We start from the raw sequence: 15339 nt of genomic DNA on the forward strand, positions 1-15339 counted from the left end.
ATCATCCACCATCTGCAATCATTCTCTTTTTAAAATTTAATTTCTGTCACAGCTGAAAATCCAAGTTCGCAAAGATAAGATGATCCAAATGGTAACAAAGCCTTCATTGCTTTGTTGCTCAAATTAGGATAACTACTGCATAAAAACTAAAACTAAAATTATTTGCCGTTAAGTTTTCAAGGACCAATCACATCAAAGAATGATGCCTGTTAGGGCGGTTGTATCTTTACGCACAGATGCTCATAACGTTGACAGACTTGCGTAAGCGACGCACATGTCATCTATTCTAGTGTATACTTATAAAGGGAATTTTTAAAACTAAAGTAAAATTCTGGAATCTCTTGTGGCACACCTGGAATTTCTTTGAGGCACACCACTGTGCCATGGCACACAATTTGAGAGACACTGCTTTAGGTGAACAATCCGAACTCCGAAAAATAGGAAATGAATCAATCTAATGCTAAATCTGATTCCTAAAGTTTTCAGTCATTGTATGAGGAGTGAGTGATCAATTGTGTCGAATATGGCAGAAAAGTCAAGAGAAATTAATAATACTGATTTCCGATGTTCGATATGGTATAAAATTGTAGTTGTTAATCTGATTAATGAATGTTCTGTGGAGTGATTAGCTCTAAGTCCTGTCTGGTTGGGATGCAACACGTTAGTTTTTTTGACGAATTTGGAAAGTTGATTGAATATTATTTTTCTGTAATTTTTGCGATGAAGGGGAGGTTGGCAATTGGGTGGTAATTTGAACAGCTACACAGGAGATGACCCATGAGCTCCAAAAAATGCAAAAGCAGGCTGGCTAGCTAGGTGTCCCCAAGGGCTGATCCTGAAAGCAGCAGACTTTTGCAGTGCGAGTCTGCATCTTCTCACAGGCAGAGGTCCCAACAAGTGTGAACCTCTGGGCACCGAGCCTCCGACCGATCATGAAGAAAAATTACCAGAAAATAATAAAACCAAAGAGCAGAGCAGAAACACTTCTGAGCAACTTGCTTGCAGAAAAAAAACTGATGGGACAGGAACAACATTCTGCAAGCAACTTGCGGGTTCAAATACATAACCATAGCATTCAGGACTACTAGACACATTACACTAGAATTTGGTTTAGGACCAGTTATAGCTCAGGCCCCTGACTAAGATGAGAATCACAAAGTTGTTCATGCAGATGGGCTATATTTTAAATAGAAGAGTGTGGTTGTCCCATTAGTTTACCTGAATATAGGAAAGTGAGACTCAACATGAATCCTAAGATAATAAAAATGTATTATTTATAATTTATTTGCTCACCCTTGTTTCTAAACAAATGAGTACAGAAATAAAGTTTTGTTTTTTTACTGCAGGTGACAAATACCATTACCCATAGTCTGATGTGATATATTGTCCTTCAATTAGTTAAGAAACTGCTTTTTATAAGCAGAGAACTAGCAGGTGGCATTAATATGTCAGAGATAATCTATTATTTCATTTCAAAACAGGTGCATCAATAAATAAATTATTAATCCATCTCTAATATATGCAGCATCTGTCTTGTTTGAAAAGCATCCAAGTCAGAAATGCCAGGAATCAGCTCACCAGGATCAAAGGGTCCTTGCAGCTCATTTGCAAAGTAAGGTCTTTTTCTTCTCTAATAAGGAACATTAAGTTCACCCTGTGGAGCAAGGACATGTGCACTGGCTCTTTCCATTATGCTTTAAAAGCTCCACAGAGGGGGAGCTAAATGACAACAGCAATTAGGATAACTTTAATAAGCCAGCAGGACTGGGGCACCTCCTTAAGCTTCTCTCTCTGCATGAATAGGAGCCACTATGGCTGAAAATTCAGCAGTAATTATATTTGCAACCTTCACAGGGTTTGCAAAACCGGAAGTTACATCAGAAGCAAGGACTCCGGTGGCAGAGAGAAAGCCCGAACAGGTCTCTGGTGCAGATCGGGGCAGCAAGACTCTCTCCTCTCCTCCCTGGCCAGGCAAAAGCAGCGGAGGCAAGGGGGCCAACGAATCGGTAAGACCAATTTTTTTCAATAGCAAACCGATTCAAATCGATTCACCCAAAGTGAATCGGAGAATTGATTTGAATCAGGCAGCACTAGTATGGACACTTGAGATGATACTGATGCATGCCTGGAAAGAAAAGCATACTTATGCTTCTTAGTCTTTTTACCAGGTGTTCCCGATGGTGGTAGCGGCAAGGACGTCATCGGTGCTGAATTCTAGGCCCCTCCCCTTGCTTCTCCATGCCCCCCCTCTACTTTCCCACTTCTTCTTTGATCTGTTGCCTTGAGCTTGTATAGGTTTGTGCAACTCACAAATGGAAGATTAGATTAGATTAGAAGATAGTCTTTGTGGCTTGGCATTGGACGTAGTGGACATCCTCAAAGCTCCCGATGGTGATTCCAAACTGAAGCTGTCTAGCCTTCAGTCACCTTTTTTAAAGTGTAGAGCAGCGCTGACAAGAGTCTCGACAGTGAGCAGGACCAAGGCACTGAAGATACTATTTATGTGGATCAGTGACAGAATGGTCCTGTTGCATTGAGTGCACCGCTTAAAGCCAATGGAAGGCTTTGACATGGAGGGGAAGACTGCCAACGCAAGATCAAAGGACTCAATGGTACTGAGAGATCGAGTAAATTTGAACCCAAAAAAGGCTCGATGCTCCTAGCCTAAAAACAGGCTTGGTAGAGGCAGAAGGCCCAAAAATAAAAACTGGGAAAAGTTAAAATTTATACAAAAAGAGAAGTTGAAAAAAAGAAAAAGTAAAAATAATGACAAAAATAATTATTGGTAAGGCTCATAAATTAAGTTTGATTGTGCTTTTGGACTGACTCCAAAAGACAGCAGCTTCTCAGCTCCGTGGAAAACTGAGAACTGATGGCTCCGCAAGCCAACGTCAGGCAGGAAGTCACCGGCACTTGCGTGGTATGGGAATTCTCGAGACCTTCAAAAAATGTATAGCGACAGTACACTTTTTGCACTGTCCATACCGGGCACAGTGGATGACATTATCCACATGCGAGAATATGCTGCCTGCTTGTCCTGGGATAATAATCTGATCACCAAGAATCAAATCTTTTTCCTTCCTACCCAGGGATGAAAATTAGCTTCACTTTCCCTAGATTAAAACTTTGCTAAGAAAAATAATTACAGTTATATGATATATAAAATCATAAGAAATATAAGATAAGAAATGTTATGTATAAAATACATTATAGAAATATCAAGTGTATTATTAAGATAATTGTATGAAAATTTATGACACTTGTTGTTAAATGAAAAAAAATCAATAAAAAAACTTAAACAGAAAAAAAAAAAAACTTTGCTAAAAAGCAATTCAATCCATTTAACATCTTAAAATTAGTAGCCACCATCACTGATCTGGAATCTTAGTAAGACTAGATCAGCATGCTCTGTTAAGATAATTCTTGACATGGAGACATTTTGAGCGAAGCATTCACTAAGAAGCTATCAGTACAAATGGCTGCTAGTTCCTGTGAATAAATCAGTTTTAGAATCACTGCTCTAAGAAAGACAATTCAGTGCAACTAGCACTGTCATTTTTCACTTACTTTTGCCAAATAAAGGAACGTATCTACCATATCTTGATTGCAGAGGGATGATTTAAACTGCTTTTCAGCTTCCCGGTACAATCCTAACCTGCAGAAACAATGAAATGGAAGATGAAAAGAATAGAAAAAAAGACAAGCTTTCTGGCCTGTATAGTTGAATTATATTGTCCTATCTAAGGGATTAACAATTGTGCATTCTAGCTCTGCTGGCACAGGAGGGTGCTGAGTTTAATCTGATCACAGTCCATAAACTAAAACACTTGTCATTAGGATCTGAGAAGGAATAATTGTGAACAATCTAGCATACTCTTTGATCCAAGACTGCCACCACACAAGCAGTCACAGTGAAGGGCAAGGAAAGATGAGTCACAACAAAAGCAAGAATTTAAAAATTCTCCCCTTACCTGTAGTAACATTTCCCAAGCTGCACTTTCCACCACCAGTCCTTGAATTGAGCGTACTCTGTTGCGAGAGCTGCTAAATCCAAAGCCTTATAATTTAAGCAAAATACACAATTTATGCTAAAATTTCAGGTTTTTATCTATTTATTTGTTAAAGCAGACTAGACAGAGTTATTGTATCAATGTTCATTTTTTTTCTATTTTTAGAATAGTCTCCTCGATTTATAAATTAAGGTGGCTTTATCCCTTAACATAATAATCTGAAAGTCCACTGTATTAAAGGATAAATTGTCATCTGAGGACTCTCTTCTGCTGGATTTTCTACCTTCCTTAGCATTGAAGATGATAAATTACTAGCTGAAAGGATAATGCCAACTTTTCTTTCCATTGCTGGTGGAATTGGGTATGTCTTGTTAAGACAATGTCTCTCAAACTTTTTTAGTTCCGGCACACTAAACAAAGCAAATGTTTTTCACGGCACATTATAATTGAAATTCTAAAATTGCAAAACCAACAAAAAAATTAAATTTGAGAGTTATTTATTTAAAGTTCTTTAAGCTATGTATGGGTAATTGTAACAATGGTGAACCTAAAGTACAAAGAATAGCATTGCTAATCAATGAGATGGATGTGCTTGTTTTTGAGTGCAAACTAACTCAAAACACAGCTTGATAGTTGACAAGCAAACACACATTTTATCACCCACCATCTGCCGTTGTTCTATTTTTTTAAAATTTAATTTCATTAGAACTGAAAATCCTAGTTCGCAAAGATAAGAAGATCCAAACAGTAACAAAGCCTTGATTGCTTTGTTGTTCAAGTTAGGATAACTACTGCATAAAAAAATAAAAATAAAAATAAAATTTCTTGCTGTTAGTTTCAAGGACCAATCACGTCTAAGAATGATGCTTGTTTGGGCGGTTGTATCCTTACGAACACAGATACTCATAACATTGACAGATTCTTATGTTTGTGACGTACATGTCATCTATTCTAATGCATACTTATGAAGGGAATTTTACAAAATAAAGTAAAATTCTGGAATCTCTTCAGGGCACACAGTTTGAGAGACACTGTGTTAGAATTTATAATTGGTCATACTTCCTAAGTGTTATATTAAAAAAAAAAAAAAACAACCCAACCCAATAAAGGGTGCTAAGAGATGGGATAAGACGGACATTATGTTCTGGTTGGGGATTGTACATTGTGCTTAACAGAGGACAGATTTCTCTAAATTGTACATATTGATGATTAAAGTTTACTTGTTATATTCATCAGGAAGTAATAAAAATAATAAAGCAAAACCCACAACAAGAACAAAACATATTTTGAAATTGGGCCTTACATTTTTGAGGTCATTTTCATGGTGGAAAATGTATTCAAACAGGCTCTGTGAAAAGAAGATATTAAACAAGGTCATAAGAAAATGACACAGACACAACCAGAAAGAACATAACATAATATAACATAACTTTATTCTTTTATACCGCCATAATCAAACAATTTCTAGGCGGCTTACACAGAAGAAGGCTGGACAATCAGTGAAATACAATTCATTAACATACAACAAGTTTCCTAAAATATTCAATGTAAGATTTTAGTTAACAGTAATATCCTCATTTAGGAAATAAATTTGTCAAACAACGTTGACTTGATTACTTTTCGAAATGCACCATAAGACAGCATAACTCCACCAATACAATTACCCCACCAGGACCGATGCTTACTTGCTTGAAATGCGAGTCCTATCAAAAAAAAGTCTTATATCTGCAACCCAATAATTTTTGGATAAGCAAATAAACTAGAATTCCTAGTTATCCTTGTTGGACTATATAACACAAAATGCGATAAAAGGTAATTTGGTGCATATCCCCAAACCAGCAGATGCATGAAAATTTGAATAGCACATGTGCCTCCACCAGGAGACAGTGCAGCAGTGGATAATAAGGATTACACACTGGGAGCCTTGTTATTCTTTCAAGGTAAATTCCATCACGCCATACTAAAATCCCCTTCTCATTGCCATACTGGGAAAGACAATAAGAGCATCAAGCCCAGTATCTTGTTTCTAACAGTGTGTAATCCAGGTCACAACTACCTAGCAAGAATCCAAAAGAGTAAAATAAATTTCATGCTGCTTATTTCAGGTATAAGCAGTGGATTGTCCTGAAGTCCAGCTTAATAATAATAATAACAACTTTATTTTGATATACCGCCATACCACAAACAGTTCTAAGCGGTTTACAAGGGAAGAGACTGTATACAGACAGCGACATTATATAGCACTTTCGAAATTACATTACATTAATAATGGTTTATGGACTTATCTTTTAGGAAATGTGCCCCAAACCTTTTTAAACCCAACTACGCTAACTGCTTTGACATCATTCTCTAGCAAAACTCCAGAGCTTAAATTCATGTTTTCTCCAATTTGTTTTAAATGTACTACTTAGTAATTTCATTGTATAACCCTTAGTACTTATACACCATCTACCCTCTACAAAAAAAACCCTAAATACCCATACTCTTCCTGACTCCAGACCGTGTAAAGACCATAGGTACTGTTTTCCAAATTAGACATGCAAGTAGGGCTAGGTCAGAGGAGGAGCAAATGATGAACAGTTTTAAGATGCTTAACAAGTGACTACTGCTAAGCTAAGCTTAAACTAAAGTAAACTAAACCTTAAGTTTGTATACCGCATCATCTCCACAATCGTAGAGCTCGGCACAGTTTACAGGAACTAGTATAAAGAAGGAACTCCAAAGTAAGGGTTACAGGAACTTAGTATAAAGATGAAATAGGGAGGAAGTATTACATTTTTGAGAATAGCCAAGTTTTCAGATATTTTTGGAATAGTTGGAGGGAGCCCAGATTCCAAAGTGGGATAGTAAGGTTATTCCAGAGCTCTGTGATTCTAAAGGAGAGGGATGTCCCTAGTTTTCTTGCATAGAATACATCTTTTAACGAGGGGAAGGACAATTTGAATTTTTGGGTGGATCTGGTGGTATCAGGGTTCAAGGAATTCCAAGAATAAGGGGAGGAAGGATCTTAAAAGTTAGGCAGGCGCATTTAAAGTGAACCCTGGTGAACTTTCTGGTGGAATTCGCTGTGCCATATTTACAAAATGGGAAGAACAATTGCCATACAAAAAGGAAATAATAATAATTTTAAAAAGATATGGAGGCCATTAACAACTTATTGCAATGATTAGACGCCATTTTCCACTGAAAGTACATTTATAATATGGGGAAGGGGTGGAATTTATGATTAAAATATTTGTGGGAAGGGTGGATGGGGAGGGAATAAATTTACGTATTTTAAGATAATAATTGGAAGAAGTTCAAATGATGTGTATAAATTTAAATGATGTAATAATGTGTACTTGATGTAAGTTGAAAAATGAATAAAGACTTTGAAAAAAAAAAATAAAGTGAACCCTGGAGATTACTGGAAGCCAGTGAAGTTTGGACAGAAGCGGGGAGACATGGTCAAATTTACTTTTTGCATAGATTAGCTTAGCCGCGGTATTCTGAATCCGTTGAAGTCTTTGAAGGCTTTTCTTGGTTAGACTTAAGTAGATGCCAGTGAAGTTTGGACAGAAGCGGGGAGACATATAAGAACATAAGAATTGCCATCTCCGGATCAGACCCTGGGTCCATCAAGTCCGGTGATCCGCACATGAGGAGGCCCCACCAGGTGTACCCTGGCCTAGTTTTAGTCCCCATATCACCGTATGCTTCTCAAGGGAGATGTGTATCTAATTTACCCTTCCCCGTATCACTCTATGCCACTCTTAAGGAGATGTGCCATCTAGTTTACTCTTAAAACCTAGAACGGTGGATTCTGCAATTACTTCCTCTGGGAGAGCATTCCAGGTGTCCACCACTTGCTGCGTGAAACAGAACTTCCTGATATTCGTCCTGGACCTGTCTCCCCTCAGCTTCAGTGTATGTCTTCTTGTCCGTGTCACATCGGACATTGTAAATAACTGCTTCCCCTGCTCTATTTTGTCAAATCCTTTCAGTATTTTGAAAGCCTCGATCAGATCCCCTCGCAGTCTCCTCTTCTCAAGGGAGAACAACCCCAGTCTCCTAAGTCGTTCCTCGTAGTCTCCATACCTTTCACTAGCTTCGTTGCTCTTCTCTGCACCCTCTCTAGCAGTTTTATATCCTTCTTTAGGTATGGAGACCAATGCTGGATGCAGTATTCCAGGTGCGGTCTGACCATGGCTCTGTAGAACGGTATTATAACTTTCTCTGATCTACTCGTAATCCCCTTATTTATCATGCCTAGCATTCTATTTGCTTTCTTCGCCGCACATTGCGCCGATGGTTTCAGGGTCCTATCTATCAGTACACCCAGGTCCTTTTCCTGTTCGGTCTTTCCCAGAGTTACACCTGACATACTATACTTGTGGTCAAATTTACTTTTTGCAAAGATTAGCTTAGCTGTAGTTAATCTAGCGAATCAAATTTTGACCAGCTAGATTAAATCAAATTGGTTAGGTTCAGCTGAATAGTTGCCTAAACATAAGCGGTAAAATGAGAGTTATGCTGGCCACTCAGTGAGTCTTTCAATATTTACCTCTGTCTAAAACAGTGGAATTAATTGCTGGCATCATTATGAAACCACTACAGGACTGTTTCTTATAAAAGGGTCAGGAGAAGTGGAAAGAAATCATGGCGTAGAATTGGTAAGGCATGGAATACCCCTTGCATTTACTGCAAAGGCTTTACAAATACTGCACCCCTATATATAACAAGATGTATCTCTAAAGGCATTTCCTTTTTTTTAATTTTAATTCTTTATTCCTTTTTAATCATTCAACAAGTGTACAAGAAAAATCATACATAGGCTCAAAAACAACACTTGATAAATCCATCAAGATAATAACAATTGTATATATATATAAACCCATAACCCACCCTCCATCCCTATTATTAAATTTCAACATTTTATCCAAACAACCCCTCCCCCCACCCCTCCTTAAATAATTTATCTTCAAAAGAAAAATGGTGTTTATTCATTACAAAACAATGTTAATGGCTCCCATATTTTAATAAAACTTTTATAATTTCCTTTTTGTACCGCTATTGAACGTTCCATTTTATATAAATGACATAGCGAATTCCACCAAAAATTAAAGTTAAGTCTGCTGTGATCTTTCCAATTGTTAGTAATATATTGAATGGCAACTCCTGTCATAATCAATAAAAGTTTGTTATTACTTGCCGATATCCGACTCTTTTTCCTCATAGACATGCCAAATATCACAGTATCATAAGTTAACGCTACAGGATTTTCTAATAAAGAATTTATTTGATCCCAGATCGAATTCCAAAAGGCATTTCCTTTTAAATATACTCATGGAGGATAATTTAATAAGAGATGGCCTGAGTTGGGAGGCCAGACAGGCACCTGTTAATAATAAATAAATAAATAAAGCCTCACAAAACCTGCCAAAATGCAAGTGTAAAATGTACATGAGTGAAATATGTACATATTTTATAAATTATTCCTCCCACATTCATCTGGCAGCAGCCAGAATTTTCAAAGACACTGACTGCAGCTGGTTGAATTTGACCCGAATATTCAATGCCTGACCTAATCCAGGCCTCCATCACTGAATATGCAGATCATCGGCAGCTGTGGAAAGTTATCCGAGTACCAGCCAATATTCAAATCAGTCCATGAATAATACCCGGCAACCTTTTTAAAGGGACTAACCCTGTTAATAGACTGAAAATTGGCACTAATCAGGTAAATCCTGGCTCTGTCCAGACTTTGCCTTGGATAATGTCATAGTGGTCTACCCAGATATTGCAGTGGTGTGCAGCAATGAGAGTAGGGTAGTAAAGATGACTTTCCTCCTGGGTTAGTGTTCAATATCAATGTTTATTAATAATAATTTTATATACCGCAGGACCGTAAAGTTCTATAATAGTTTAAAAATGCTACAAATTAAGTAAAACTTACAAAGATTAAGAACTAGTAACTAAGAGCCGTAAAGATCAATTATTGTGTAATAAGATTAAACAAATCAGCTACCTAAGTACATCAGGAACAGATATGTTTTGAGGTGTCTCCTAAATTCCCTATAAGTGTTAGTAAGCAGATGCAATTGTTCCAGATCTTTACCCCTTAATGCTGCCTGATATGATAGCATCTCATGTACATTCAAAAAACCCGAAGCGCCATTTTCCTTTTGGAAATCAACTTCTTACAACGCAGTTCCCTTCTGAATCGGAGGTCTGTGCTTTAGCTCCAGACGAAGGAGGTTGAGATCCTCCGAAACGGAGCCCTGTAGAGCTTTTCAATTTGATTGGCATGGAGAATATTGAGGCAGGAACAAACGGACTGTCAGCGATTGTGAGATAAGTACTCTTTAGTTCTTTAAAGTTGGACACATCTTATATAACTGTTTCAATATTGGAGGAGGACAAAACTTTGAAAGTTGAATATTACCATTTTGGATTTTGTAGCAATTTTTATTGCACACAATACACTGGAGAGATTACAATTGATGAATGATGTGTTTTGGCACCTTTTTCACAAAATTCACAATGGGTCCAGGGATGTTACACTCTCTCAACTCCATATTACAGGCTGGTCCTGATTGCGAATTGTGTAAACTGAGGATCCATCACAATTTCATTAATTAATTTAACCTATTATCACTATTTATTTATTCTCGGTAGTGATCTCCCAGTGTATTTGTCATCTATAGGAGGAAATTTTGTTGCACTATTCACTTTTTCCTTGTTATTGGGTTAAGTTTTTTGTTCATTCAAGAAACCCAACAGTACCATGTTTTGACGGGAAACCTCCTGTCTCAGGGGTTGTCAAATTATATCCAATGTTAAGTTTAGACTGAGTTTGCCAAAAGAACTATTGATCAATTAAGATCAAAACAGCTCTTTCTCAATCCTGCGCCTCTCAGAAAGCGCAGGCTGAGTAAGTGCCACTGAATATATGGGTTTGGGCTAGGCAGCTTGACTGAACCAGGCAGGTGCTCTCATACTTAGTTAAATCCTTTTAAATATTTAACCTATGTGCTGATTTGCAATTTTTCTCTAAAATCCAGCATTGCACCGGAAGACTAGAGGGTGGCCAACATGATGTCGATTTTTAAAAAGGGTTCCAGAGGTGATCCAGGAAATTATAGACTGGTGAGTCTGACGTCAGTGCCAGGCAAAATGGTAGACACTATTATACACTTCTCCCTCAGTATTCGGGGGGGTTCGGGACAGAGCTGGACCGCGAAGTGTGAAAAATCATGAATAAACTTTGTGCCGGCTCTGACCTACCCCCGGACCTTACCTGGTGGTCTTCGCCTCTGATCGTCTCCTTCCATGTGTGTTTGCAGGGGCCAGTGCGGGTGCTTCGGTCTCATCTTTTTCTGCTTTGGTGTCGGGCCGGGCAGAGTGAAAATCATTCCTCTCTGGGCTGGGCAGCCTGTGCCGGCCTTACCTGGTGGTCTAGCGGGCTTTCGGGGCAGGAGCGATCTTCCTACGCTCCTGCCCCATGCAGATTGCCAATAGGAAATGGCTGCCATGAGCTCCTGTAGTCTCTCGAGACTACGATGGGAGCTCACGGCAGCCATTTCCTATTGGCGATATGCAAGGGGCAGAAGTGTAAGAAGATTGCTCCTGCCCCGAAAGCCTGATAGACTACCAGGTAAGGCCGGGATACCAGGGGGAAGGCGGAAGGGAGGCAGGGAAGGTCCAAAACAAAGCTTCCCCCCCAAAAAAAAAAAAATTGCGAATAACTAAATCCGCGAATTTGGAAGGGGAAGTGTAAAGAACAAAATGACAGAACATATACACAAGCGAGGATGGAGAGAAAACCAACATGGATTTAGTCATGGGAAATTTTGTCTCGCCAATATACTGCATTTCTATGAATGGGTGAATGAATATGCGAATAAAGGTGAGCTGGTTGATATTGTGTATTTAGATTTCAAAAGGCATTTGACAAAGTATCTCATGAAAACTTGTGAGGAAATTACAATGCCATGAGATAGGATTATTATGGATTAAAAACTTGTTGAAAAACACAGAGTAGGTTTAAATGGTCAATAATCTGAATGGAGAAGGGTAAATAGTGGGGTTCTCACGAAAAACCTCTCTCAAAAACTTTAAAGAAATTTTGAACAGAATCACTCGGGAACGTTGTTCTGCTATGAGAAACTCTTAACTGCTTAATGTGTTTTCATTAATTAATGAAAACACATTAAGCAGTTAAGAGTTTCTCTTAGAAGTTTTTGATAAAGGTTGGAAAGGCTGGAAAGGCTGGGGCTCTTCTCTCTGGAGAAAAGGAGGCTCAGGGGAGATATGATAGAGACCTTCAAGATCATGAGGGGCATAGAGAGGGTGGATAGGGACAGATTCTTCAGGCTGAAGGGGACAACAGGTACGAGGGGGCATTCGGAGAAACTGAAGGGAGATAGGTTCAAAATGAATGCAAGAAAGTTTTTCTTCACCCAAAGGGTCGTGGACACTTGGAATGCGCTACCGGAGGAAGTGATCAAGCAGAGTACGGTCCAAGGATTCAAACAGGGATTGGACAGATTCCTGACGGATAAAGGGATCATGGGATACTGAGGGAGGAGCTGGGATGTCCACGGTCCAAGGATTCAAACAGGGATTGGACAGATTCCTGACGGATAAAGGGATCGTGGGATACTGAGGGAGGAGCTGGGATGTAACACAAGTATAGAATGTTAACCAGGTAATGAGTATAAACCAACCAGGTCGTGCATGTGCAAGACTGGAGGGCTAGGACTTCGATAGGAAGGCAGGACTTAAACGAGATACCAAGGTGGCAAGGGAGCCCCTTCTAGTGATTCAGACAGGTCGTGACCTGTTTGGGCCACCGCGGGAGCGGACTGCTGGGCAGGATGGACCTATGGTCTGACCGGCAGAGGCACTGCTTATGTTCTTATGTTCTTATGTGAGATGTATATATTTTTGGTGGTTAAATAGTGGGGTTCCCCAGGGGTTTGTGCTGGGACCACTGCTTTTTAACATATTTATCAATGATCTAGAGATGGGAATAACTAGTGAGATAATTAAATTTGCTGATGACACAAAATTGTTCAAAGTTATTAAATCGCAAGAGGACTGCGAAAAATTGCAAGAGGATCAGAAATCAGACGTCTTCAAATTATCCAGAACGCCTCTATTAAAATTATCTATAAAGCCAAAATATTTGACCACGTCTCCCCATTACTTAAAAAGGCACATTGGCTCCCAGTTGCACACCGTATTTTATTCAAACTATGCTTGCTTACCTTCAAATCATTATTATTTAAAACCCCTGCTTTTATTTTTAGAGTCCTAATTCCTTATTTTACCTCAAGACAGTTGAGATCACAAGACCAACACCTGTTGGCCATTCCTTCATTAAAAGTTATCAATACGAGGCGTCACACTATTTTCTCAATAACCGCTCCCCAGTCTTGGAATGACCTCCCATTATTTATTAGAGAGGAAAAGAATTTGGATAAATTCAAGACCAAACTTAAGAGTTTTCTTTTTATAGATGCTTTTAGTGAATAAACTTAAAGATTCTGTCTCCTTTTATCTTATATTTTATTACAAACTATATTTGTTTCCCCTCCTACTGTTTTTTCCCTAAATATATTTAAACTAAATATTGATTGTAATCCATTAATAATTTTCCCTTTGTTTTGATATTATATGTATAGGTTAAACTATGTATAGGAATGTTTATATTTGTGATTTTAATTTGACATGACTTTTGTTTGTTTGATTTGTTACCTGTACTTGATTATTTAAGAAATTGTACATCGCCTAGAAATTGTAATAGGCGATTAATCAAATTATTTAATAAACTTGGAAACTTGGATCTTGTGAGACTAGAAAATGGCACATGACGCTTAATGTGAGCAAGTGCAAAGTGATGCATGTAGGAAAGAGGAACCTGAACCATAGCTACGTGATGCAGGATTCCACGTTAGTAGTCAATGCCCAGGAAAAGGAGCTAGGTGTCATCGTTGAGGATACTTTGAAACCCTAAGCTCAACGTGCGGCGGCAGCTAAAAAGCAAATAGAATGTTAGGAATTAGCAGGACAGGAATGGAAAACAAAGAGGAGAATGTTAAGCTGAGTGACCACTCATGAGGTTGAAGGAATCTGCTCAGTCTGTTTGCCAGAGTATTTTGTTTGCCTGCCTTGAGAAAAATGTTTTGCGGACTTGCCCAATTCCAGATCTATATTGCTTCTTAGCAAAGTGGGTGAGACCCTGTACCCCTTTAATTGTTTACATAGTACATGGATACTTGATTGCCTGTCCATATCAGTACTATTTGGTTGAGAAGGCGATCCTAAAAGGTCTGAAAAGCATTGTGAATTGCTCATAGCTCTAGAACTGGGATCTTAAAGTCCCTCCTTGAGGGCCGCAATCCAGTCGGGTTTTCAGGATTTCCCCAATGAATATGCATTGGAAGCAGTGCATGCACATAGATCTCATGCATATTCATTGGGGAAATCCTGAAAACCCGACTGGATTGCAGCCCTCAAGGAGGGACTTTGAGACCCCTGCTCTAGAAGATTGATGCACTGAGGCCAAGAGGACAAGAAACGTCAAGAGGCGCCTTAAAGCCCCAAAAATGAAAATAATAAAAATTCAACAATGTATCACTAGAGTCTTAAAGAAGAAGAAGTATGAAGAAATAACAAGATAAAAACAACAGGAAGGCAAAAATTTAGGAGGAAAAACTGTGCTTTTGGAGACACTCCAAAACAGAACTATTTTAGCTCTGTAAAAGATGAAAAACTGATGGTCCTGCGAGCCAACATTGAGCGGGAAGAACTCACGCTTGTGCGGTACAGGCCGTTTTGAGACTTCTGAAGAGTTAAAGGATACCACATTTTAGGACTGTCCGTACCAGGCTCCGTGGATGACGTCACCCATCTGTAAGAATATGCTGCCTGCTTGACCTGGCATAAATTAAGGGCACCTTTTGCAAAGTCAAAGTAGTGAGTCCCAGCGCACCAAATGCTACAAAGCCCATAGAAATTGAATGAGCTTTGTCGCATTTGCTGTACCAGGACTCGCTGTTCACTGTTATAACTCAAAATTCATTGTGTGCCTAAGACCAAAACAGTTTGTGAGTGAAAAAAAATGAAAATGCATAAACACAGGAAGTACATACCTTTGCCAAGTTTGGTTTTTGAGCATATTTTGCTAAGTTCAGTCTAGACAGATTAATGAAAGGTCCGTCTGGATTTGTAAGCATTGAAGCCTATGGAAAAAAATATAACATCTATTGAAAGAAGACAACAAAGGGCTCCTTTTACAAAGGCGCGCTAGCGGTTTAACACGCGTAATAGCGTGCATTAAACC

The 15339-nt window shown here is 38.7% G+C and overlaps 1 protein-coding gene across 3 annotated transcripts in view; it reads right to left on the bottom strand.

Annotated features, from left to right (window-relative positions):
- TTC8 (tetratricopeptide repeat domain 8) overlaps positions 1–15339 on the bottom strand; it is a 120516-nt gene that overhangs the window by 57908 nt on the left and 47269 nt on the right. For all 3 annotated transcript variants that reach the window (XM_033953210.1, XM_033953209.1, XM_033953212.1), the window contains exons 5-8: positions 15149–15238; positions 5314–5358; positions 3972–4057; positions 3568–3655 (exon numbers count right to left, since the gene is read on the bottom strand). In XM_033953210.1, coding sequence (XP_033809101.1) covers positions 3568–3655; positions 3972–4057; positions 5314–5358; positions 15149–15238 — 309 coding nt within the window. The remainder of the gene's footprint in view (positions 1–3567; positions 3656–3971; positions 4058–5313; positions 5359–15148; positions 15239–15339) is intronic.

Source organism: Geotrypetes seraphini, chromosome 7, assembly GCF_902459505.1.
Source record: "Geotrypetes seraphini chromosome 7, aGeoSer1.1, whole genome shotgun sequence".
Lineage (NCBI taxonomy): Eukaryota > Metazoa > Chordata > Amphibia > Gymnophiona > Dermophiidae > Geotrypetes > Geotrypetes seraphini.